This window comes from Mobula birostris, chromosome 4 (genome assembly GCF_030028105.1).
Source record: "Mobula birostris isolate sMobBir1 chromosome 4, sMobBir1.hap1, whole genome shotgun sequence".
Taxonomy (NCBI): domain Eukaryota; kingdom Metazoa; phylum Chordata; class Chondrichthyes; order Myliobatiformes; family Myliobatidae; genus Mobula; species Mobula birostris.
This window is the reverse complement of record NC_092373.1, coordinates 180297476-180322209: the sequence shown is the minus strand read 5'-3', so window position 1 is coordinate 180322209 and position 24734 is coordinate 180297476. Positions and strand designations below refer to the sequence as shown.

Genomic DNA, 24734 nt, shown 5'->3' with positions numbered 1-24734 from the left:
GCTGCCGTCTTCGCACATGGGCGTTCGCTGCGGTTATACGGGATTTTAATTTAAATCGGTATATGGGGAAGAGAATAGTCAAAATACCCCACAGGAGCTCTAAATGTTCATTTCAACAACTGACTTTATAATTTACCGGAAACCGAAGACGCGGAGACAATCTACACATAAAATGCACGCAGAGACTCTTCCCACAAATCCTTAACAGAGTTCCTGTTATCCTTGGGTCGAACACAATCCCGAAAACCCCAATGTTTATAAATGTCGCACCTAGTATCCAATTACACACAGTTCTCCTTATTTTTTCGTGGAGGGCTGCACAAGTTCCACTGACTCTCTACGAAAGTCCAGCTGACTGGGACTTCGCGCCTCCTTCGCACCGCGCTCAGTCTGAAAACGTAAAACCGCCCCGAAATAAAGTTCTCTTTCGGGGTTGGGGTGGGTGGGAGCAGAATGTGGTGTATTTGTGAATTGGAAAGCGCATTTGCTATTTTCCTTCGGCGAAGGAAGTTTTATCGGAAAGAAAACACCAGATGTTTTGCTGTTCCCACAGAAATGCAAAATCACAATATCTGTAATTCTGCGGCGTTTCTGTGAGCACGATGAACAGGTAGGTAATCCGCAAAGTGATATGAATAGCAACGTACACGGATTTGTGAACGTCTCGACTGCCGGTTACTCTGTGGCGTGATTACATGATTAATATCCCAATACAAAACAAAAAATCCCGGTTAAATAAAAAAAGCTAAAAAGTTGGTATATACATATATATCTGCGTGCAATAACGGACGAGGAATCCAACGTTTGTGATTTTTCATTAAGTGCAAAAGCTGCTCCTTCTTGTAAGTTTAAATTAAATTATGTGGATAAAATACTAAGCAATTCCAACATGTTTTAAATGCCTTAACATAAACAGTACGTGGGTGAATAGTTCAGTTGTATTGATGAACGATCCAAATACAGACTTGCTACCTTAACAAGTACTCAGTTTGGATGTTTTGGGCTTTCAATTTCATCTTGTTGGTGATATGTTTCTTTTTTCCCCAAGAGGGAGGAGATTTTTTTCCCTTTTGATTGGTTTGTTTTATGTGGCTCTGGGAGGCAAATTGGGTCTACGTTCTTGACGTGTGCGCGCGGGCGCGCACACTCTCTCTTACACACACACACACACACACACACAAACGCTCAACTTCCTCACCTTTGATCTTTTCATTGTAAGTGAGGTGCGTAGAAAGCCGGAGCCCCGTAAGTCTGCGAACTGAGCATGAAAGGGGAGAGCACGGTTGCCGGTGAGGGCAGGAAGGGCAGCTGCGCGGCGCACACTAGCCCGCCGGGGTTTGAATAAGCCGAGTGCATGGAAAGTGGCCCGGTCACCGGGGAAGAAGTACTCATGGGGCTGAGGCCACTCAGATGGCCCGCCGACGGTCCCCCCAAGCCCGACCCACCCCCTGTCCCTGCACCGCCGCCACCTGCTCCTCCGCCCCCTGCACCTCCTCCTCCCCCGGTGGGAGCGCTAGTGTCCGCGCCGGGGTTCTGCTTCTTCCACTTGGTCCTGCGGTTCTGGAACCAGATCTTGACCTGGGTCTCGGTGAGACTGAGGGACAGCGCCAGGTTCAGACGCTCGCACACTGACAGGTAGCGGGTTGACTTGAACTTGTTCTCCAGCGCCACCAACTGCTCATAGGTGAAGGCAGTGCGGGCCCGCCGGGGTTTGCCCGACTTCGCGTCCGAGCCGCTGCGTTTCCGTTTGCTCTTGTGCTGCTGAGCCTGACTCTGCTGCTGAGGCTGGGACTGGCACTGCTGCAGATGCTGGCCCTGAGGACTGCGTGGGCTCAGGCTTTCGCGGCCTCCTGTCGCACTTTCCTCCTCCTCCTCTTCTTCCTCTTCCTCCTCCTCGTCCTGTTCTCCCTCGACCCCGGGCATCCTCTCTCCCGGAGAGGCCAGAGTGCCTCCTCCCACTCTCCTGCCGGCCCCGCTATCTTCACTCAACTCCTCGGCGTCCTCCTGTCGCGACGTCTCGTTACTGTCCTGCTCTGGCTCTAAGCTCCGGCAGAAGTCTTTCTCACGTCGCTCACCTTTGTAGCTGTCAAGGAAATCTCCATCTTCTTTGTGGAATGGTGATAGATGCGGGAATAAATAGATAAAATAGATCATTAGATACCAACAATTTTTGTACAGGTCTTCAAAGACTCTATGATTAGAAATATATATCTCACATTTTGGTTCTTTTCGTTTTTCCAATACTGATTCATGCACACATAGATTCACGTCTAAACTACAACGTTTATTAAAAAGTAAAAGTTATAAACATATTACACTTGATTTTGCAATTCATTTAATCATTACTCTCCAATCTGTAATCTGCACTCAGATCTTAAAACTAGATTAATACAGTTGTTGAGGAGTCATATTTGTCTCGTTCGCCGTGCTTCAAGTCGATACTTGCAAGTAATTAACTCACTGGCAACTTTCCTGCTGAATTGAAACAAGTTATCGCCAGGTCTCGATAACAGGGAAATTTGTTCCCTTAGAATTACTGGAAAAAAGTTCCAGGATTCATGTTCCTGTATTGCAATTGACCGTCTGCGGTTGGCATAGAGGGACAATACCGCAGGTATCCTGACAGAATACCGGGCGAAAATATATAATTACTTCATATGAGCAGACTTCTTTGTGGGGCTTATCTCCTTCCGCGATTTATCCAGGAAAGTGACGAGGTGAGAAATTAACACTCGGGGTAAACAGGTGATAAATTCAGCGATCCCTGCTGTCATTCGTGAAGACGCGCTGAATAACCATTACCTTTCTATCCCAATAGCATTTGGCACTCTAGTCGGTTTGAATAAAGCGCGTTATCGACTTTCTAAGAATTATTTACACGAGTATAACTCTAGTATACTTTCTGTTTTGTTAACGATATAATCTATTTTTGCGTTGGATAGTTTGAATGCTATTGACATTGTAATTATTTAAAACTATTTAGTAGGGATGTTGTGGACTGCAGCGAGAAACACTCGTCAACACGAGTTTTATAATGTCACTTAAATGTAGTTACTAAACAGTAGAACTGTTAGTGGCAGATCGGGCGAGGTAGGGGTAAATCTCTGAACGATATAAAGCTGCGATAATTAAATTGGACTGCTGTCTGTAAGGGGAGTCCGTCTATTACAGAAACTAATTGAAAGACACTTAAATTAATTGTAATCATATTAAAGCCCCATTAGATGTACTAGGGAAAATAATAACGCACTTATAAAACATTTACCACTTTCAACAGAAATTGCATATGTTCATAGGAAGGGTTTGTTCTCTGCGATGTAAGGCGTTTCTCTACTCCTCTCCCACCATTTAATCAACATCCAAATGTAGACGACGTGCAGTGTGTTATGTGAATTATAGAAATGGCCCCCTGGGAGCGGCCGCAATTAACAATTTGACCTTCTAATGCATTCTTATTTTAATTTGCCGTTCGCCTGGTTAATCTGTGTATAACATGCTTCATTTGATCTAAACAATAACTGCACTTCCTCAAACTTTAACCGGATCAGACACACTATAAGGAGCGACTTCAAATAACTGGGCTCAAATTGGACAGCACTTCGCTTTTTTATAGTTTGCTGCTCCCGAGTTTCGGGGGAAAGTGTTGTTTGATGACCGCCCTGCCTTTGTGTCTCCGAATGTCACCAGATTAGAAGGAAGAAAGTTAGGGCTTTTTTTTTGAAAGACGTGTTCAGGTTGCAATCTGGAGTCCGGGTCGAAAGCAATCCTCGATCAATGGCAGCCACTAATAACTGTAATACGTTTTAATCGAGTAATTATCCGAATTTTGACCCTATAATTTAGACGTTTTAGGAGTGTTTGCAAGCTGTTTGAAAGAGATATGCAGAATTCGATAATAGGATATCGATCCTTCCAGACCAACATGCCACTCTGGGGCGATTTTCGCCATTATAAGAGCTCTTTAGCGCTCCTAAGCACATTTTACCTTAAATGTAATCGAAGAAATTTAATTGTTTTTCTAGAGATAAGCAGCGTTTTGTCACAATTAGTCTGATTCGTCCTAAAAACCGAAGGGGAGAGAGAAAATTGAATCTGTCGCCCAAAGCATGAAGGATAAACTCCAGAGATGTCTTTGAAAGATTGGATAAAGCGCCTTTAAACGGCAGCGAGTCCTTTTTTATTTCTAACAAGCGACCTCTTTAAAAAAAGAGCCCAGCCAAATGGAACACAAGGAGCATCAAATTGTGCAAAAGTAATTAAATCTAATCATATGGAGAGTGTTCCAAGCTGATATATTAACAACATTGGCTTGCAAAACAAAATATTGAGAAATCGTACACCTTTACAAATTAACATTGAAATCTTTCCGAAAGGGGGTTCTCCGTTAACTTGGGTAGTTAACAAACCTGGTATAGTTGGAACCCTGCTTTAGTGACTGTTTAACTTTACCTTCGCTTTAGGCTCTTTGCCTGTCGAAGGTCTGCATGCATAGTTCTTTGCGGATCATCAGCACACGCGACTCCGCTGTGTTAATTTACCTAATCGCGTTTAACCCCAAACATCTTTATTTTTAACCATCGCGTCAAACTTACACCAGGACATGTGGGCGCGGGGCTTTCAAGAAAGCGCGCGGTCGCCGATACTTACTGATGATATCAGCTGCCTTCTTGCATGTGTCCAACCCGCTATCGTTTATCGTTTTCCGATCTGCAATTTCACAAAAAGCGTTCGCAGCCCTTTCCCCCGCCGCTGCCACTGTGTACTCGCTGCCGGCTCTGTACAGAATGCTGCACTGCCGCCGTTTGCTGCTGTTAAACTTGTTGGGATCCAGAATGTCCAAGACAGAGAAAGAGGTGGTCCTGTTGTTACTGGTAGGAGCTGGGGCCACGACCGCTGCCTCTTGGGCAGCAATGCCCTGTGTATCCCCCTGTCTCTCCCGGCTGGCCGGGCAGGAGAAGGCTGCCAGATCATTACCAGGGAGCCTTTGCTCCCCACTCACATCCATGGCTTCAGTGTGGATGGTACAAGACATCGGATCTGGCACCGCCGCTGATGGTAAGGATATATCAGCTGGCTGAACCCTTTCTCTGTTCACGTTCATAACTTCCCAGCAAAGCTGTTTAATAGTCTTTTCTTTTTTTAAAAAAAAAATTCTGCAATGTACCCAGCCAAATCTTTGAATCCGGTTCACCCCCTGGCGTCGATCAAGGGTGTTAATGCGAAGTCACAGAGTGCTACTGATCCTCAGAAGGTCCTGACTGTCTCCCTAGGACTCCCCCTAGACATTTCTGCCCCACACACATGCCAGACTGCATGTTATTTATGCATTCATATTCAGCAACGTTTTGTAATTGGCTACAAATTAATCCCTTGCCCCTAATAGCCTCTAATCTACATCACAGAGAGAGACGGATGATGTTGCCTGTGATATACTTGGCTGTCAGGTCTTTTGCAGCGCGCTTCCACTCATCTGGAAACCATCTAAATAGCCTTATTTGGGAGGGGAGGCGCTTTCCTTAAATAATTGAGATGGGGGGGTCAAACAAAGAGCTATTTTCTCCTAAACACCTTTCCTTCTGTTTAACACGTCACCCGCTGACTAAGAGCTAGAATAGAGATTTCTCTTTTTTTAAAATAAAGAGTAGTTACTGGAAATTAAGTTAATCCATTTAAAATTACGATGGTTTTGACAATAAATTCCGGCTCACTAATGGAAGTGTTAGCTTCGATTTAATGGATGACATTCGGGCTTTTAAGGTAAAGCGTTTGTTTATATGGAATATTGAATTTTAATTTAAAAAGTGATGGTAAATATGCTGATTAAACGGATGCATTACAATGTCACGCTTAGATATATAGGGCCTAACTTTCCTGCATTTAGAAACTGTTCTCCTCAATAATTTTGATTACTAAGCGTTGAATCAGCTGCCAAAAAGTACGTTTGGAATCTGGCACTAAAACTGGATTTTCTTCTCTCTCCCTCTGTCAAATCCTTGACACCCCATACAAGGACAGGACCTTCCTAATTACCGCGGGCAATGATCCTTTGGAAAGCAGAAATTAAAAGTTCTGTGAAATAATCGGCCAGATAATCAGACGTAACTTTCGGCAGGGTGGAGGGAGGGGTAATTACCAGGGCATTAAAGGGTTGTGCCCGGGGTAGGGTTACAGCAACCCCCGAATTAAATCAAGAACACCAGCCATTCTCCGTAATATGACAAACTGGAAAAAGAGCTATTAGATTTCAATAAGTGCCCACAACATTTTGAGCCCCTGCAATGACCTTATTCTGATTTATGCCCAGGTTTATTTGAAATTAAGTTGTTCCGGAAATTTTCTTTTCGACAAACTTTTCTCCCGACGGTATAGAGTGGACACGTTTATCATATGCTGGGATATTGTACTTTGGAAGATGGATGTTTGACGTGCAATGGTTTTATACCGTGCAGAGAGAGTCAATGGAATATACGGGTATTAAAACCAAAGTTTCCAAGTCGCTACGAGGATTTCATGCACAAGCGAACGTGTCCATATTATGAACACTTCATTTGTTTTTCAAGATTAATATCGTATGGGTTCCTATTATTCCAGTATTGCTCAATTATTGGCGCAAACCTTTTCCGCAATACAGACTTTATAAAATGTTTACGGGTTTTAATTTTTAGATCGAATGTGTGGACTGTAAATTATTTTTAATTTAAAATGCTGACAACTAATGAGCACTTGCTGTATTCAGGGTACGCTCGTTTAGAGAGATGCACCGACACGCCTTATATATAGAATAGACTTCAGAAAGGAGAAGAAAGATTAAAGTACTTAAAGTTATTCACATAACAATCAGCGGTAACAAATCTGAATAAATGTTACGGCTAGTGTGGACAGCTCCTAATACATCCGGCAAATTGTGTTATTGTGGAAAAAATGGGAAAATACAGGGCATCATATAGATGTCCCGGCTGTTAGATGAAAGTTGACAAGGAATCGAGCAGTGCAAATGGGCAGCTCTTCTCTCCACAGATTGCAAGAAGTTGAAGTTAATCTTTAAAGTTTGAATGTTCAGTGGCAGTGTAATTACCGCTGATCGGAGAGTGTTTAAGAGTGGGGAGGGACGGAAACACATCAAAGCTCTCTCTCTCATACAGCCGGAGAATTCTGCCGTACAGAAGCAGGCCCTTCGGCCCATCTAGTCCATATCGAACTGTTAATATGTTAATATCTGCACCCGGATCATAGCCCTCCATAACCCTCCCAACCATACACCTATCCGAATTTCTCTTAAGTGATTAAATGGAACCTCGCATCCACCACTTGCGCTGGAAACTCGTGCCTCACTGAGTGAAGAAGTTCGCCCTCACGTTCCCGTAAACAATTCACCCTTTACCCTGAACCTCTAGTTCTAGTCCCATCCAACCTCAGCGGGAAAAGCCTGCTTGCATTTACCCTCATGATTTTGTATACAATCCCTCCCTCCCTCCCCACCCCCTCTCTCTCTCTCCCCCCCTCTCTCTCTCCCTTCCTCTCTCTCTCTCTCTCTTGCAGTATCTGATGTTACCCCTGTTATTTGGCAAGGAGCTGCCGGCAGTCATTTGCATGTAAATGAAACGGTGTAAGAGACAGCAGTGGACTCCTGTCAATGCCAGGCAAACTTTAGCAGGGGGACCACCCTCTAATTTCCTGCAAATTACTCCATGTACAGCGGCAACGAGCTGCTCCTATTGACTCACCATGTCCTCTCCCCGCTGGAGCCCGAGGATCGGCGCATTACAGAGCTCCCTCCTCCAAAAAAATGTAAATACACCAGAAATGATTACATTCAGATAATTTATGGTTTCCTTTTCAAGTTCCTGTGCATTATACGTAAAACAAAACCTGCATTAGAATTCGCTTTTCATTATAGGCCTCCTACGTTACATACTCAGTCTTTTGAATGACGGTGATATGTGAATATGACGAATCATTGCTTTGCAAAATATATTGTCGTAATCCATACAATTCGGTAATGTGAAAAGGGCGCAGCAAACGCGCTGGGCTACATTACTTCGTGGGTTAGTCTGGAGAAAATTTCTGACTCCATTTGGCCAACTCTCTTTCAGTTAACATAACAAAGGTAATTTGGCTAGATCCGATCAAAGCTCCCCCAATCTGTATTTTTAATTAATAAAATCAGCGGATAGGACATCAAAGTGCTACCAAGTTGGTAAACCACTTCTCCAAGAAACAACTTTAACGGGCTGTGCGCAAAATAAAAGTTTAGTTAACTTGGTGTAAGATGTGAGGATCCATCCGATTCTTATGAATGAGACTTCTATATATATACATATATATATATAATATCTATTTGAAGCGACCTAAAGAGCTGCAGGAGTGTTAGTTTTCTCATTAACGTAATGTAAAAAAAAGAGTAAAATGCAGATAGTGAGGAACAGTCGGCGTTGGAGAAGAGAGTGCAAGAGATTAGTGCAAAAATTAAAGGGTTCAATCAAGATTCTAAGCATTAAGTATCATTCTCTTCAGAGTGTTAACTGACTGTAATAATAATAATAAAAAAGACTTTAGACGGATCTCCCCCCCACAAAAAAAACTATGCTAGGATCAGTCGAAGATATTAACAAGCACCGTGCCCGGGCGCTAAAAGTGTTCCAGGACGCGACCCTTCTCTTATTGTTAATAAGACCAATCTAAATATTTCTGCGCACGGAAACCTCTGCCCTAGATGGGTAGTGACAACTTGTCAGTTCCTGCACTTATGACAATGTTTCATCATTGGTAATCATTCATCATGCAAGGAGGGTTGTGGGGTGGGAGTGGGAAGTGGGGTTGCCCCAGCCTGAAAGGCGAGAAGCAATTATATCAGTACATCTGCGACAATGTGCGCGGCGTTTATTATTTCTCCCCGTGACCCCTCAGGATTATTTACTTATTGGAGGTCTAACAGGTTTATTTCACGGCCAGATGCTGTCCTCCAATTAACCCACGGAGCGCCGTACATCACAGCGCCCGACGTGGCTTTGAAACACATATTTATATCGTTTTCAAACCTTTTTGAGTTGAAAGGCGGGGGAATTATCATGTCTCCCCGGCACATTTTAAGTCGATGCCTTCTAATGAATTCATCGGGGAATACTTGTTATACAGGTGAAAAGAATGCAACTTTTACATGGAGGGACATGCTATTAAATTAACTGAAATCCAGAACCTATGAAATGTATAAGACTACATATCATCCTAAATATTTAGGGTAATACACTCTTCACAGAATTTTGCATTAATTAAAACCTTAATCTTGAAAGGTTAATATTAATTCTCCCAGTGAAAATTAACGAAAGTGGGCTGGATGGTCCTTGTTATCCCGAATATGGTCATGAAACTCCTGCCCTTGCGGTAAACAATAAGGCGAATCAGCTCTGATAGGGTTAATGCACAGGTAGGTGCAAGGTGGGAGAATCTCAAAAGTATTTCACCTTTCCCAGGTCAGACCAAATTCCCGCGTGTTGGTCATCACGAGTTGGAACATTAGTGTACAGTATATCCAAAACTGAAAGTTAGCTATGAATCTAGGCAATGGGGTATGAGGAACCGATTATTTCCAATCTGAAAATTGGCGAGGGACAGCATCCTAAATAATATTGTAAAGTGCTACAAGAAGTTAAAATAACTCAAGTGCTCTGATCAGTGGCCATTCGCTGGGTGCGTAATGCTCTCTTCACACCGGGGTGGGGGTGGGGGAGGGGTGTGGCGGGCGGCGGACTATCTCACGTCCCGCAGGAGTGGAAAGGGACGGGTGAAGGGTGGTGGTGCTGGTGGCGGGGGGGGGGGGGGGGGAGAGGTGGAATCAAATCAAATCAAATTTTATTCTCACCCTTTCCTCGCTTCCAGCTCATATAACAAATCGTGTCCCATCAATAGTGTCAGGTACTTACGGTGAAAGATTTAAATGCACAGGGGAATGCAGGTTAAGATGGTAATGAGCTTAATTGAGGTCAATGCTCTCTGCACAGTCCTTGATTATTAAATTAATATTATCTCCAACATGGATCATAATTAGAAGTTTAAACAACGCTCTGGGAAGATCTATTAAACCTCAGCGATCCAGACGGGAGAAAAGGATGAAAATGCAGGACCTTCTACCCCAACTCTCCCTCTCCCTCCCTCCTCTCTTTCACTCACTCACTCACTCACTCACTCTCTCCAACCCCTTTCCATTTATTTTCTTCCCCCCCCCCACGGCAGTATAGCTTAAAGTTGTTTCTGAGGAAATATCGAGATTGACAATAAGCAGTCCTGTTCGTTAACGATTTTAAATGAGCCCTGACGCTGGTAAAATCTGACAATTACCTATCATGATAGGAGATGATGGTTAAAATTACCAGGAATCAATATTCTCACCGGGTGTCCAAGCCTGATAAGACCAGGCAAGACAATGTTGACTATTAAAGTCGACAGCTTGAGATATTACACTATTAGTTATGCTATTTTTAATAATCTATAATATTTTAGGTATAATTAATTAATTCTACGGGTCAGATAATATCTGGGGATAGAATGAGGTCTGAAGGGTCTATTAACACTGGTAATGAGAAAGAGAAATCTAATCTCAGGACGAGTGGCCGGGAAGGGACAAATATACAACTGTCTTCCGAGCGAGGCCGCCGAATTCACGCTGCAAATTGCTTGTAGATCAAGTGTATTTCCTTTTACAAGTTTATTCTGACAGATTACCGGCGCAGTTATAAACAAAACACATGTAAAAGAACAGTTTCTGTGTAATATTGTACACTTATGACGATTTCCCGGAACGGCGCTTTCTCTGATCAATACTGCCTTTCCCAATCATCCGCTGGCGATTCATTTTATAGGCTGCAACACTTCTGCTGTTTATTTCCCCGTAGTGAAGAAGAAATTCAATTAATATCCCTTGATATTTCCATTACTAAATGTTTGTGATGAATACTCCACTTTCCATGGTTTTGAATTCAGTAATTGTATTTGATAGTGTGGGTGCTGATGGGAGGGGAGCAGGGAACGGGTGCTGTTGACAACAGATAAATCCACATTCAATATTAATCACTGGATGTACAAACTCAGTTCCTATGTACCCAGTAAGATTTATTGTGACATATCTATGAATTCGGAGGCACAAACCTTTTGCCTTTGTGTTCTTCCTTTTCCTAATTATTTTAAAGCTGCAAGCGTTTACTAAAGGGATTAACTGGCGCAGGGTTTGCAAGTAACTGCGTCTCTTCAGCCGCACAATGCTTAGGCCCTGTTCCGCCGACTAAAGCGGGAGCAGTTATTTCTTAAATAAACTTGTAAGTGTTGATATTGGTATTTCCTGAAAAACAAAATGATCCCAAATTGGCCGAACAAACTCGGGAAAGTCAAGACGGAAAGGGGGAAAAAAAATCCTCACAGATACACTGAAGTGATTTTTAACCCTGCAGCCCAGTCATGCATTTAAGCTGAAGAAATGAAAGGTGTGCAGAAGCCGCTGTTTGTAAACGGCATCAGGTAAAGCCAGGTGTGAGGCTCCCAGCTTGTAATCACGTTGTATATAGTCGGACCGAAGAACGATGCCAATAGTCCACAATCTGATTCCATTTTGTTGGTTCACATCTCTGCAAAGGATTCAGTTTCTGATTCATTTATTTATCACATGTACACACCAAACATACAGAGCAATGTGTTGTGTAACAACCACTACCGCCTAGGGATGTGCTGGGGGCAAAATTCCGGAGCCAACGGAGTATGCTCACAACCTTCAGCAGACCAACACAGAACACAACACAACAAACAACAAAACAACAGTACCAAAACAGGCAACGTTTCTCCCTCCCACCCACCCACCCACCCATGCACACACATACACAGTCTTCCAACCCCAGGACAGACCCTCCCCACCTTTCAGACTCCGATGCCTCTGAACCTGAAGGAGTCTTTCATCTACAAGACAGTTGCACACCACTGAAGCAGGTACTTTGGCCCATTGCATGTATGCTGACCGCCAGGGTTATTTTCATTCATCCCAATTGCCTGCATTAATTCTATATATCTCTATGCCTTGCCATCCAGTAGCTGTTCAGACATCTCTTGAATGGTGTCACTGTTCCTGCTTCTACTGCCTCCCCTGGCATTTCATTCAAGATACCATCTAATCTTGATATGAAAAACTTCCCCTTCAGACGCCCTTTTGATCTACCCTCTCTCTCACCTTCAACTAGTGTCCTCTAGCTTTAAATACCCCTAGCACAGGAAAAAGATTGTGACTCTCTACCTTATCTGTGCCCTTATAACCCTCTGTTATATCAACTCTCAACCACTTTGGATCTAGGGAAGGCAGACCTAACCTATTCAATTTCTCCCTTTAACTCAAGTCTTCCAATCTGGGCAACATCCTTCTGAATCTTTTATGCACCCCCTCTAGCTTAAGCACATCTACCCTATAATACAGCGACCAGAAAGGAACAGAATAAGAGTTGGCTAACCAACATTCTGTCATGTGAGCCAGCCTCCTCTCCACTTACTCTGTCTACACTTTCCACAGCCTTGGGAAAGTAGCCAGTATAATCAAGGACCTCTCCCATCTCCCTCTTCTCTCTGCTGCCCTTTGGGCAGAAAATACAAAATCCTGAAAGTACCTAGCATTAGGCTCAAAAACAGCTTCTATCCCAGTGTGACAAGACTCTTTAATGACCTCTTCTACGATAACCATTAACCTTTGATTTCCCAATCTATCTCATCATGGGCTCCTGCATTTTATTTGTGTACCTGCACTACACTTTTTCTGTAACTGCAACACTATATTGTTGTCATGGTCCGGTCTGTGAAGTCCGTGTTCCAGTTCATGGTCCGTTCCATGGACTCCGGACTCCGGGTCTTCCAGCCATCCCTTGTTTCAGTTGGGCTTAATCATAGGCACCTGATGCTCATCTTGAGGCTGAGAATATAAATGGCCCTGGGATGATGTGTGTGTGCTGGTTTGTCTTGGCAGTAGCCTGTCCTTGTTTCTGTGGGGTAAGTTAGGCTGTCTTTACTGTTACCCTGAGGCTGAACTGTTCCCTTCCCCTTCCTTCTGGAGCCTTGCCTGCAACCTCTACCTGAAGCCTTGCCTGTATTGCTGTCAGATTCTACTGCTGGAGCAAGACTGGAGCCTTGCTGTGTCTAGATAAGGAACTGTCTGTGTTCATGCCTTTGCTAGGTGGGTATGGCTGTTTGCTGCTACCTAGTGTTGGCAATGGTCTTGTTGTGTTCAGCATTCTGTGTATGAGTCCTAGCCCTATGTACTGTTCCCAAGGAGGGGTCCTGGCTCTGTTCTGTGTATGAGTCCTGGCCCCAAGTCCTGTTCCCAAGGGTCCCAGATCTGTTCTATGTCCCTGTATTCCTGTCTCTCAAGTCCAAGGCTCCTTGTTCTAGTGCTCTAGACCAAGGGTCTGTGTTCCTGTTCTCCCCAGGACCAAGTCAAGGCTTCTGGCTTTGTGTTCTGAGGTTCCTGTCTCCCAAGACCACGTCATGTCTTTGCCTGGTTCCGGAGTCCAATCCCGTGTCAAGACCCAGGTTCTGGGTCCTTGTCTGGTCTCTGGCTCAGAGTCGGAACCCAAGCCTCATCCAGTCCTGTAGTCACGTCATGTCCTCGCCTAGATCTGTGGTCTGAGCCCGAGTCAAGACCCAGGTTCTGGGTCCTTGTCTAGTCTCTAGCTCGGAGTCCAAGCCCATGCTCCTAGTTCCCAATTCCTTGTCCTGGCCCTGCTTTCCTAGCCCAAGTCTCTGTTCTTGTCCCAACTCCTAGTCTGCATCCGGTCATATCCCTAACTCTAGTCTCTAGTCCTGTTCCTAGTACTTCAGTGTCTGTGTCTTGCATTTGGAACCACCATCAGTGCCCCTCCCTTATGACAATTGTACATTTTATTTTTTTTGCCTTTTGTACTAACTTAATGTACTTATGCATAACCCACCTGGATAGCATACAAACATAAGCTTTTCACTTTATCTCAGTAAGATACAATAATAAACCAATACTAATTTCCAAATCCAATGTGATATTTAGCCTGGATGAATACAGCCACTGGATTATAGGACTGATGCCTGTGAGCATAATGAATTCCATTCAACACACAAAGAATAATTTATTCCTTTCTTCCAACATGGAGAACACCAAAGACTTTAAATAAAAAAAAAAAAAAAAAATCTCAGAAGTTAAAACATTTTTATCTTCATTTCAGAGTTATAGAGTGAGTCATAGAGCACTGCTGCACAGAAACAGGCCCTCTGATCCACCTAGTCTATGCCAAACTTATTCTACCTAGTCCAATCGACCTTCACCTGAAGAATAGTCCTCCTTGCTATTCCCGTCCATGTATTTATCCAAAGTTTTCTTCAGTGTTGAAATCAAGCCCACATCTGCCACTTCTGCTGGCAGATCGTTCTTCACTTGTGAAGAAGTTCCCCCTCAGGTTTCCCTTAAATATTTCACCTTTTATCCTAATCTATGACCTTTAGCTCTCGTCCCATCTGACCTCAGTGGAAAAAGCCTGCCTGCATTTACCCTATCTATGTCCCTCATAACTTTGTATACTTCTGTCAAATCTCCCCTCATTCGTCTATGCTCCAGGGAATAAAGATCTAATGTATTCAACCTTTCCTATAACTCAGGTCCTCACGTCCTTGCATGAGGACTTGTGTCCACAACTTAACACATGCAAACCAGGTGAATAGGGCCTTTGCTGGTCTTAGAGAATATGGGAGTAATGCTGCTGCACTGATGGCCAGCTCTGGACTCTACAAGATTCAAGATTTCAGATTCAAGTTTATTTATCATATTTACACACAGACTGGGCTCCAGCCCACAGGCCTCAAATTCCAGATGTCCGATTTGACCCTCAGGCCTTGATCCTTGGCAATGATTGCAGGACAAGCTGATCACCAAATACTATTGGACTCCTGCTCCAATATTGACAATAACTTTCAGCAAGATCAGAATATGCTTGAAATGCCCTGCAGAAGTGACATTTAGGCAGATGACCAAAAACTTAGATATGGAAGTAGGTTTTAAGAAGCATTGAAGCAAAGAAGCAATCATAGTAGAGAGGCAGAGAGATTTTAAATGGAAAATTCTGAGGCCTACTGTGAATGCATCGGAAGGCAGTGTGAGTAGCGCAGTGAGCAAGGGAACAGGTGAACAGAACTGAAGAAATGTAGCTCTCAGGGTGTCCTAGGAATGGAGGTGGCTACAGATCTGTGGAAGTTTAGGGCATTGGAATGGACAGATGGAGTCTTCCATTGCTGGCTCAACCTGCACAGGGTATTGGGTGGCTGATACTTGGTATGAGTAAGACCTGAGTAGTAAGGCTTTGGATAATGGAGTGTTGAAAGGGAAACAAAATGCTGGAGGGACTCAGCAGGTCAGGCAGCACCTATGGAATAGAATAAGCAGTCGAAGTTTCAGGCTAAGACCCTCTTCAGGACTTAAAACATCGACTGTTTAGTCACTTCCATAGATGTTCCCTGGCCTGCTGAGTTCCTCCAGCATTTTGTGTGTTGCTTTGGATTTCCAGCATCTGCAGGCTATCTAGACAAACAGCTTGCGGAAGAGCAATGAAGTTGATGGTGAAGGAATAGAGATTGTGATGAGAACTGAAGACAACTGCTTCAATCTTCACAGTCTCATCATTATCCAAATAGATTAGTGACAGATTAGTTTATTGTCAGATACACCAGACTGCAATGAAATTCCTTGCTCCTATGAAGCTCAGAGTAATTAGTACACATGGCAATAATGCACCAGTAAATACAGCCATGAATGCAAGACAGCAGAATGGGGCAAAGATTGTAGTTCAATCTGCAGTAGAAAGAAAGACTAAAGATTCAATAATGGAATAAATGGGAGAATTAGGAGTACGGAAATGTAGCAGAACCAGTAGGAGGGAAGTGTGATACAAGTGACTGGTTCAGGAGTCTCATGGCAGAGGGGAAGGAGCTGTTCCTAAAACTAGATGTTCTGGCTTTAAACTCCTGTATCTTCTCCCAGAAGGTAAAAGTGAGTCAAGGAAATAGGGTGGCAGGTATCATTGATATATCCTTGTAAAAGACCAGAAGCAGAATTAGGCCATTTAGCCCATCAAGTTTTCTCCATCACTTGATTGTGGCTGATTTATTATCATTCTCAACCCCATCCTCTTGCCTTCACCCTGTAACCTTTGACAACCTTACTAATCAAGATGCTATCAAACCATGCTTTAAATATACCAAATGACTTGGCCTGCACAGCCATCTGTGGCAATGAATTCCACAGATTCACCATCTTTGGCTAAGGATACTCCTAATCCGTTCTAAAGGCATGTCCTTCTATTCTGAAGCTACACCTTCTCGTCACAGACTCTCCACTTCCACTCTACCTAGACCTTTCAATATTCAGTGTGTTTCAATGAGGTTTTCCCCCTCCCCAATTTATCTAAACTCTACAGAGTATAGGCTGTGAGCTATCAAGTCCTCTCCATGCATTAACCCTTTCATTCCTTGGATAATTCTTGTAAACTTCCTCAACGCCATCTCCAATGCAAGCATATTATTGCACTGTATAAAGCCCACTGAAATTAACACCAAGATTTTTTTCTCTCTGAGGAAGATTGCAATGCAGAACAATATTTTGCACTTACAGTCCACTGTAGTAAGTGTTTATAAGAATTCCAGTTTGTTTTATTTTGAGGTCAATTGTCACTATTCTCTCTCTGGCTCTTTGCCTTGGCCTTTCTATAGATCAAATGTCTATAAAACTATTTCTATAGAACAAACTTCTATAGATGCACAATGGAGAGTATTCTGACTGGTTGCACCATGGCCTGGTATGAAAACGCCAATGCCCATATATGAAAAAACCTACAAAAAGTAATGGATGCAACCCAGTCTATTCCTCCTCACCATTGAGCACATTAAGGAGCACTGCCTCAAGAAAGCAGCATCCATCACCACAGAACCCCACCATCTAGGCCATGATCTCATCTTGCTGCCACCATCGGGCAGGAGCTACAGGAGACTTGGGTCCCACACCATCTGGTTCAGGAACCTGGTGGCAAACGGTGCAAATACAAAACAATCAGGCTCCTGAATCAGCAAGGGTAACTTCACTCAATTCAACACCGAACTGATTCCACAACCTATGGACTCACTTTCAAGGACTCTACAACTCATATCCTCAGTAGTATACATTTATTGATTATTTATATATTTTTTTGTATTTGCACAGTTTGTCTTTTGCACATTGTTTGTCGGTCTTTGTGTGTAGCTTTTCATTGACTCTGTTGTGTTTCTTTGTTCTAGCCTGCAAGAACATAAATCTCGGGGTTGTATATGGTGACATGTTTGTACATTGATATTAAGTTTACTTTGAACTTCATTATGAGCAGGCAGGCCATTTGATTATTCCAAACACAGAGGAGTTGGATGAGATTGTGTTCGATCACTTCTCTATCTTCACATGAAGAAGGTAACAGAATGAGTGAGAATTTGTATTAGTTTTTTTCCTTAATTAAAGGATGACTGCCACTTTTTCAATTTGATGCTACCTTTGGTGTGGAGTGTAGTGATTGCAATATTGGACCAGTAATCCAGAGGGTTTGGTTAACAATCTAGAGAATGTGAGTGTAAACCTCAAATGGAAATCTGAGAAATTCGATTTAGTTAAAAATGGCACCTTCTGATGTACACAGCTGTTGAAGTACTGTTAAAATGCCCAGCTGGTGACTAATGTGCTGAAGGAAGGAGGCTTACATGGTTTGGCCCATAGATGTCTCCAGTTTCACCCGAATATGATTGACTACCCTTTACTGAGGCTTGGCGGGCCACGGTTTATCAGTCCGTGTACATTCAAAGACCATCAACATTATCTCAATGCAATTAGGCTGGGATACTAAATGCTGGCCTTGACAATGAAGTGTATGTAGCATGAATTAACATTGAAAAAGAAAGCTACATTGGTGTGGGCGAGTGGTTGAAGAGTTCTGTTGAACCTTGCCACAATGTCTCAATCATAAAGGGAATGGTTGGGCTGAGTTGTTCTCTGATCTTGCAAGTGTTTAGTCACCGTACGAAGAAACATCAAGATTGGAGAGCAACTCAGCCCAAACATCGACCACCCGAGCTACACATTTTCCAAATTATTTCCAGTAAAGGGAATAGTTTTAAAGGTTAATTTATAATTTCTGTGGATGTACCTTTGGTATGAAAGTGTAGTGAATTGGATGGGGCTTTCATTGATGGGCTTCCTCATCTCTTCCATAGTTGAAGCTCATGCTCCTGGTGATCCACAGTACGGCTTTGCCTGCTCAAATCTAATATCCAAGGCTCGATCTACGTGCAGGAATATGATGATCTCATTGATTCTGTGGACAAAAGAACATGCAAACATAGACCATAAGATATAGGAGCAGAATTAGGCGATTTGGCCCATAGTGTCTGCTCCACCAGTAGACTTACATAGCTCATTTTATAAGGTTCCGTCATAGTGGCAAGGTTTAGTGTGATATAAAGGCATCACACTGGGAAGAGAATCTGTTGGGAGAAGAAACTCTACTCCTGAAACAACATGAAAAACCTTTGTCTTCTGACAGTCACACCCCTGGTAAACATGTCAAAGCTTTCACAACACAAGCTCGGAGACTTAAGGATACAGCAAGGTAACAGGACTTTCTGGCCCGATAAACCTGTGCTGCCCAATTACGCTCATGTGACCAATTAACCTACTAAAATTTAAAGCACTTTGGGGAGATTAGTAAATCTTTGGAATGAGAGAGAGAACTGGAGCGCCCGGAGGAATCCTATTTGGTCACAAGCCCTGACGAAGGGTCTCGGCCCAAAACGTCGACTGTAACTCTTCCTAGAGATGCTGCCTGGCCTGCTGTGTTCACCAGTAACTTTTATGTGTGTTGCTTGGTCACAACTCACTGCTCTTGCACCAGATCTAACTTGACAAGCAGGTTTAATAGATTGGTTCTGGTGAACTGCTGCATGGTCACACTGAACAACTGAATTTCACCAGGAGTTGAATGGTGAACTGTAGTCGGGGAATAGCTTGTGAAGAGCAGCCAGTAAACCTGTGATCTCTGCACCAGCATGGGAATTTTAGATCGTTGGTGTTTTTGTGGTGAGATATCAATGGCTTTGTGTGAACCCTTTGGGAATTTTCTGTAAGATCTGTCCTATAGTATATGCAGCTAATATAATTTACCATCCTCTGTAAGCAGAGATGCTTTCCTCAGGCTAACTTTCAAGAATGAAATCGGCCACTTACAGGTTGCATGACTACCCAAGAGTTACCAACCCATCCCCCATCTTAACTCGGGTGGCTACAGATTTATACATTTCAGTATTATATAAAGCTCCATATTATATTGTAGGTAGCCAAGGATAGAGCACACAAAACTAGTTTTTTTTGTAACTAAGACCAAAGCACATAAATGCTGGAGGAACACAGCAGGTCAGACAGAATCTATGGAGAGGAATAAACAGACAATGTTTTAGGCCGAGGCCCTTCATTTGTAACTAAGTTTACTGCATAGATATTCACAGGATTCTAATTGAGTGTTACCCAATACCTATAGCTGTGAAGCATGTGTCCATTGTTAATGTTTTGTACAATGCTTACAGTTGAATGGATTTATAAGAAACCCTACTGATTGTTTTCCAAAAAAATTAAATACTCTTTTAGACAACAGCCCATACAAAAGAGATTGACAGTAAACAGCCCGTACCTATCTGAATTTCACCATACCAGAACATAATGTATTTTCTCTGCAGCTTGGAAAAACTGCTAGAAGTAACCAAGCAAGAAAGAATCCAATAAAAATCTATCATAGACAAAAATGCATCATTCCTTCATGCTGTTTACAAGCCCCTATTTCACAGATCTGCAGCACGGTGATGTGATCGCGTGGGAAAGATAAAGGGAAGAGAAGAAAGAGTGAATGAGGAAGAGAAAGAAAGAAAATAAATAAATGAAAAGCAAAATAGAAAGGGAGACACATTAGGGTACTTTTCATGTCTAAAGACATTAATAGTCAATAGCTTTTAAAAATATGGTCATCGTTTTTGTAGCCAAATAGTAAAATCTATTTTGAACGAATTCCCATAAACCACACAGATGACTGAATAAGAATGAGTGATGAATTTGTTTCAGTGGATATACAGTATTTCTATCAGAATGCCAAGGAAAATCAGTAACTTTTTCAAATAAGCTCCGTTGATGTCCACTTTGGAGATTAGATATTGGTAGACTGGGATTTTCTTAAATCTTTTAAATCTTTCTGGTTTTCGTAATGAATCTGGAAAATCAAACAATGTAGCAAAACCAAATTTCATAATTAAACTACTCAATTACAATGACGAATGCAACCCTTAATTAAAATCTTGCAATGGTACTCACTTTGTTTTGAATATAGCAGTTCTGGACAGAGAAACAGTTAACATTTCAGGTTAAAGGCCTGTTAGCAGTTTTCTTTAAGTCTGGCTATGTGCCTTTTGGGTTGCCCTAAAACGAACATGCCCCTGGTGACACGGGATATATATTCATTCAATCATATACTCAGTGGCCACTTTATTAGGTACACCTGCTAGTTTATGCAGATATCTGATCAGCCATTCAGGGGGCAGTCACTCAATGTATAAAAGCATGAAGACATGGTCAAGAGGTTCAGTTGTTCAAACCAAACATCAGAATGGGGAGGAAATGTGATCTAAGTGACTTTGACAGTGGAATAATTGCTGGTGCTAGACAGGGTGTTTTGATCATTTCAGAAGCTACTAATCTCCTGGACTTTCATTTGCAGGAAGGTGACTAATCATGTGTTATAACATTGGTGTGCAGAAGACATCTCTGAATGTGCAACACATTGAACCTTGAAGTGGATGGGCTACAGCAGCAGAAGATCATGAGCGTACACTCAGTGGCCACTTTATTAGGTACAGAGGTACCTAATAAAGTGGCCATTGAGGGCAGCTGCTTAAAAAGAAAGCATTTTTAGATAATATTCAGAAGCGGAGCTGCTTAAGAGGTGTCTTTCAGACTGGCTGCTCTGTTCAGGAACAATTTACCACCACAGACGGCAGATAGTAAGCCAGCATTTAAATCCCATATGAGTAGGAATACTGTTGTTTTGTGGAATTAATTGTTTTATTTATTTTTCATTTACTTAGAGATACAGCAGAGCAACAGATCCTTTCAGCCCAACAAGCCCGTGCTGCCCAAATACACCCATGTTAATTAACCAACCAACCTGTATTAATCCAATTCAAGGTTCAACATGTTGTATAATCAGAGACGCTCTTCTGCACACCACTGTTGTAACATGTGGTTATCTGAGTTACTGTTGCCTTTCTGACAGCTTGAACCAGCCTGGCCATTCTCCTCTGACCTCGCTCATCCACAAGTCAGTTTTGCCCTCACCACTGTTGCTCACTGGATGTGTTTTGTTTATTGCACCATTCTCTGTAAACTCTAGAGACAGTTGTGAATAAAAATCTCAGGAGATCAGTAGTTTGAGATGCTCAATGCACCCCATCTGGCACCAGCAAATATTCAATGGTCAAAGTCAGTTGCATCACATTTCATCCCCATTCTGATGTTTAGTCTGAACAGCAACTGGACCTCTTGACCATGTCTGTATGCTTTTTATGCATTGAGTTGTTGCCACATGATTGGCTGATTAAATATCTGCATTAATGAGCAGATGTACCTAATGAACAGTCAGTGGCCACTTTATTAAGTAAATTAATGGAAAGCTAATAATTCTTTGAGTCTTGTAATAGTGCTGATGAACAGAAAGGCCTTGTGAAGAAATCCAATACAACTATATCTGTTTCTAAAGTACAGTTTGTACTGTAAGAAGGGTGAATGCACAATGTTTGTACCTGTTAGTTAGGTTCATGATGAATTTGTAATATTAAGAATGAATTCATTGCAGAAATATCCAATGAGTCTCAAAATTCTTAGCCCTAATACCACAAGTAGTATAATTTTTTAAAATGTCTTTTTATATTGGAGATAGTGGATGGAAACATCAAGAGCTGCATAACTGTTCACACAATTGCAATGCAAATAAGACAGTGTAATAACTTTTACCTGCAGTCTTATTATAGAAGCAGCATTGTATTAGCTTACTTCATTTCATACGTCCATCAAGTTTATTGAGGAAAAAAAAACACAAGCTGATCAATTGAACGTGGTATCTCAGTCTACAGCTGTAGTCATTTTTCATCTTTAGTGCATTTCCCCGGTATATATCTGTGGCATGAAATATGTTGAGCTCATATTTATAAACATAACTCTACAGCATGATATGGCAGGGAAAACCACACTCAGATGCTCTCACACACTCCCACATATGTACATGCTAACACATTCAAACACACTATGGAGACTTATTGAATTGCAGAGGAAGTCCAAGAAGATTTAAAAAAAATTCTGTCTTTGGCCTCCAAATTTCATGCATGGCTTTTTGGATTTGGTATTTTCTATGGTAAATTAGAGGTGGAACTGTAAGCTAAATATCCTTTATTAACACTCAGATAATTGGAGGTTCTGTTGGCAGAGTCTAAATCCCTTGGTGTTAACATGTCAGAGATTCTGCCCTGTGACCAATAAGTGTCATCAAAATGAAGGCATAGCAGTGCCTCAACTTTCTTAGAAGTAGATATATTACATCACCAGAATCTTTGACAGAGGAGATGCACAGAGGAGAGTATTCTAACGTTGCATCATGGCCTAGTACAGAAGCATGAATTTGCAGGATCAGAGAAGTCTATAGCAAGTGGTGAATGTATCCCAGTCCAACACAGGCAAAGCCCTCTCCACCGTTGAGCACTACCACAAGAAAGCAGCATCCATTATCAAAGGCCCACATCATCTGGGCCATGCCCTCTTGCCTCTACCATCGAGCAGAAGGCACCAAACCTTAGGTCCCATATGACCAAGTTCAGGAACAGTTATTACATAGAAACATAGAAAATAAGTGCAGGAGTAGGCCATTTGGCCCTTCGAGCCTGCACCGCCATTTATTATGATCATGGCTGATCATCCAACTCAGAACCCTGTACCAGCCTTCCCTCCATACCCCCTGATCCCTGTAGCCACAAGGGCCACATCTAACTCCCTCTTAAATATAGCCAATGAACTGGCCTCAACTGTTTCCTGTGGCAGAGAATTCCACAGATTCACCACTCTGTGTGAAGAAGTTTTTCCTAATCTCGGTCCTAAAAGGCTTCCCCTTTATCCTCAAACTGTGACCCCTCGTTCTGGACTTCCCCAACATCGGGAACAATCTTCCTGCATCTAGCCTGTCCAATCCCTTTAGGATTTTATACGTTTCAATCAGATCCCCCCTCAATCTTCTAAATTCCAACGAGTACAAGCCCAGTTCATCCAGTCTTTCTTCATATGAAAGTCCTGCCATCCCAGGAATCAATCTGGTGAACCTCCTTTGTACTCCCTCTATGGCAAGGATGTCTTTCCTCAGATTAGGGGACCAAAACTGCACACAATACTCCAGGTGTGGTCTCACCAAGGCCTTGTACAACTGTAGTAGTACCTCCCTGCTCCTGTACTCGAATCCTCTTGCTATAAATGCCAGCATACCATTTGCCTTTTTCACTGCCTGCTGTACCTGCATGCCCACTTTCAATGACTGGTGTATAATGATACCCAGGTCTCGTTGCACCTCCCCTTTTCCTAATCGGCCACCATTCAGATAATCTGTTTTCCTATTTTTGCCACCAAAGTGGATAACTTCACATTTATCCACATTAAATTGCATCTGCCATGAATTTGCCCACTCACCCAACCTATCCAAGTCACTCTGCATCCTCTTAGCATCCTCCTCACAGCTAACACTGCTGCTCAGCTTCGTGTCATCTGCAAACTTGGAGATGCTGCATTTAATTCCCTCATCCAAGTCATTAATATATATTCTAAACAATTGGGGTCCCAGCACTGAGCCTTGCGGTACCCCACTAGTCACTGCCTGCCATTCTGAAAAGGTCCCGTTTATTCCCACTCTTTGTTTCCTGTCTGCTAACCAATTCTATCCACATCAATACCTTACCCCCAATACCATGTGCTTTAAGTTTGCACACTAATCTCCTGTGTGGGACCTTGTCAAAAGCCTTTTGAAAATCCAAATATACCACATCCACTGGTTCTCCCCTATCCACTCTACTAGTTACATCCTCAAAAAATTCTGAGATTTGTCAAACATGATTTTCCTTTCACAAATCCATGCTGACTTTGTCCGATGATATCACCGCTTTCCAAATGTGCTGTTATCACATCTTTGATAACTGACTCCAGCAGTTTCCCCACCACCGATGTTAGGCTAACCGGTCTATAATTTCCCGGTTTCTCTCTCCCTCCTTTTTTAAAAAGTGGGGTTACATTAGCCACCCTCCAATCTTCAGGAACTAGTCCAGAATCTAAAGAGTTTTGAAAAACTATCACTAATGCATCCACTATTTCTTGGGCTACTTCCTTAAGCACTCTGGGATGCAGACCATCTGGCCCTGGGGATTTATCTGCCTTTAATCCCTTCAATTTACCTAACACCACTTCCCTACTAACATGTATTTTGCTCAGTTCCTCCATCTCACCGGATCCTCTGTCCCCTACTATTTCTGGAAGATTATTTGTCCTCAGTGAAGACAGAGCCAAAGTAATTATTCAATTGGTCTGCCATGTCCTTGCTCCCCATAATCAATTC

At 42.6% G+C, this 24734-nt stretch overlaps 1 protein-coding gene across 1 annotated transcript; it reads right to left on the bottom strand.

Annotated features, from left to right (window-relative positions):
* Positions 1–1209: 1209 nt before the first annotated feature.
* nkx1.2lb (NK1 transcription factor related 2-like,b) lies at positions 1210–4490 on the bottom strand. The gene is made up of 3 exons (XM_072257004.1): positions 4450–4490; positions 1960–2275; positions 1210–1815 (listed from the first exon to the last, which is right to left on the bottom strand). Exons 1-3 carry the CDS (start codon positions 4488–4490, stop codon positions 1210–1212), a joined length of 963 nt encoding a protein of 320 aa, XP_072113105.1.
* Between the last annotated feature and the right edge of the window lie 20244 nt (positions 4491–24734).

Coding starts and splice junctions, on each gene's coding strand:
- nkx1.2lb (XM_072257004.1), bottom strand. CDS start 4,490: ATGCATGCAGACCTTCGACAGGCAAAGAGCCTAAAGCGAAG. Junction 2,276..4,449: donor GCAAAGAGCCTAAAGCGAAG/GTAAAGTTAAAC, acceptor TAAACGTTGTAG/TTTAGACGTGAATCTATGTG. Junction 1,816..1,959: donor ATAGCGGGGCCGGCAGGAGA/GTGGGAGGAGGC, acceptor CGCAGTCCTCAG/GGCCAGCATCTGCAGCAGTG.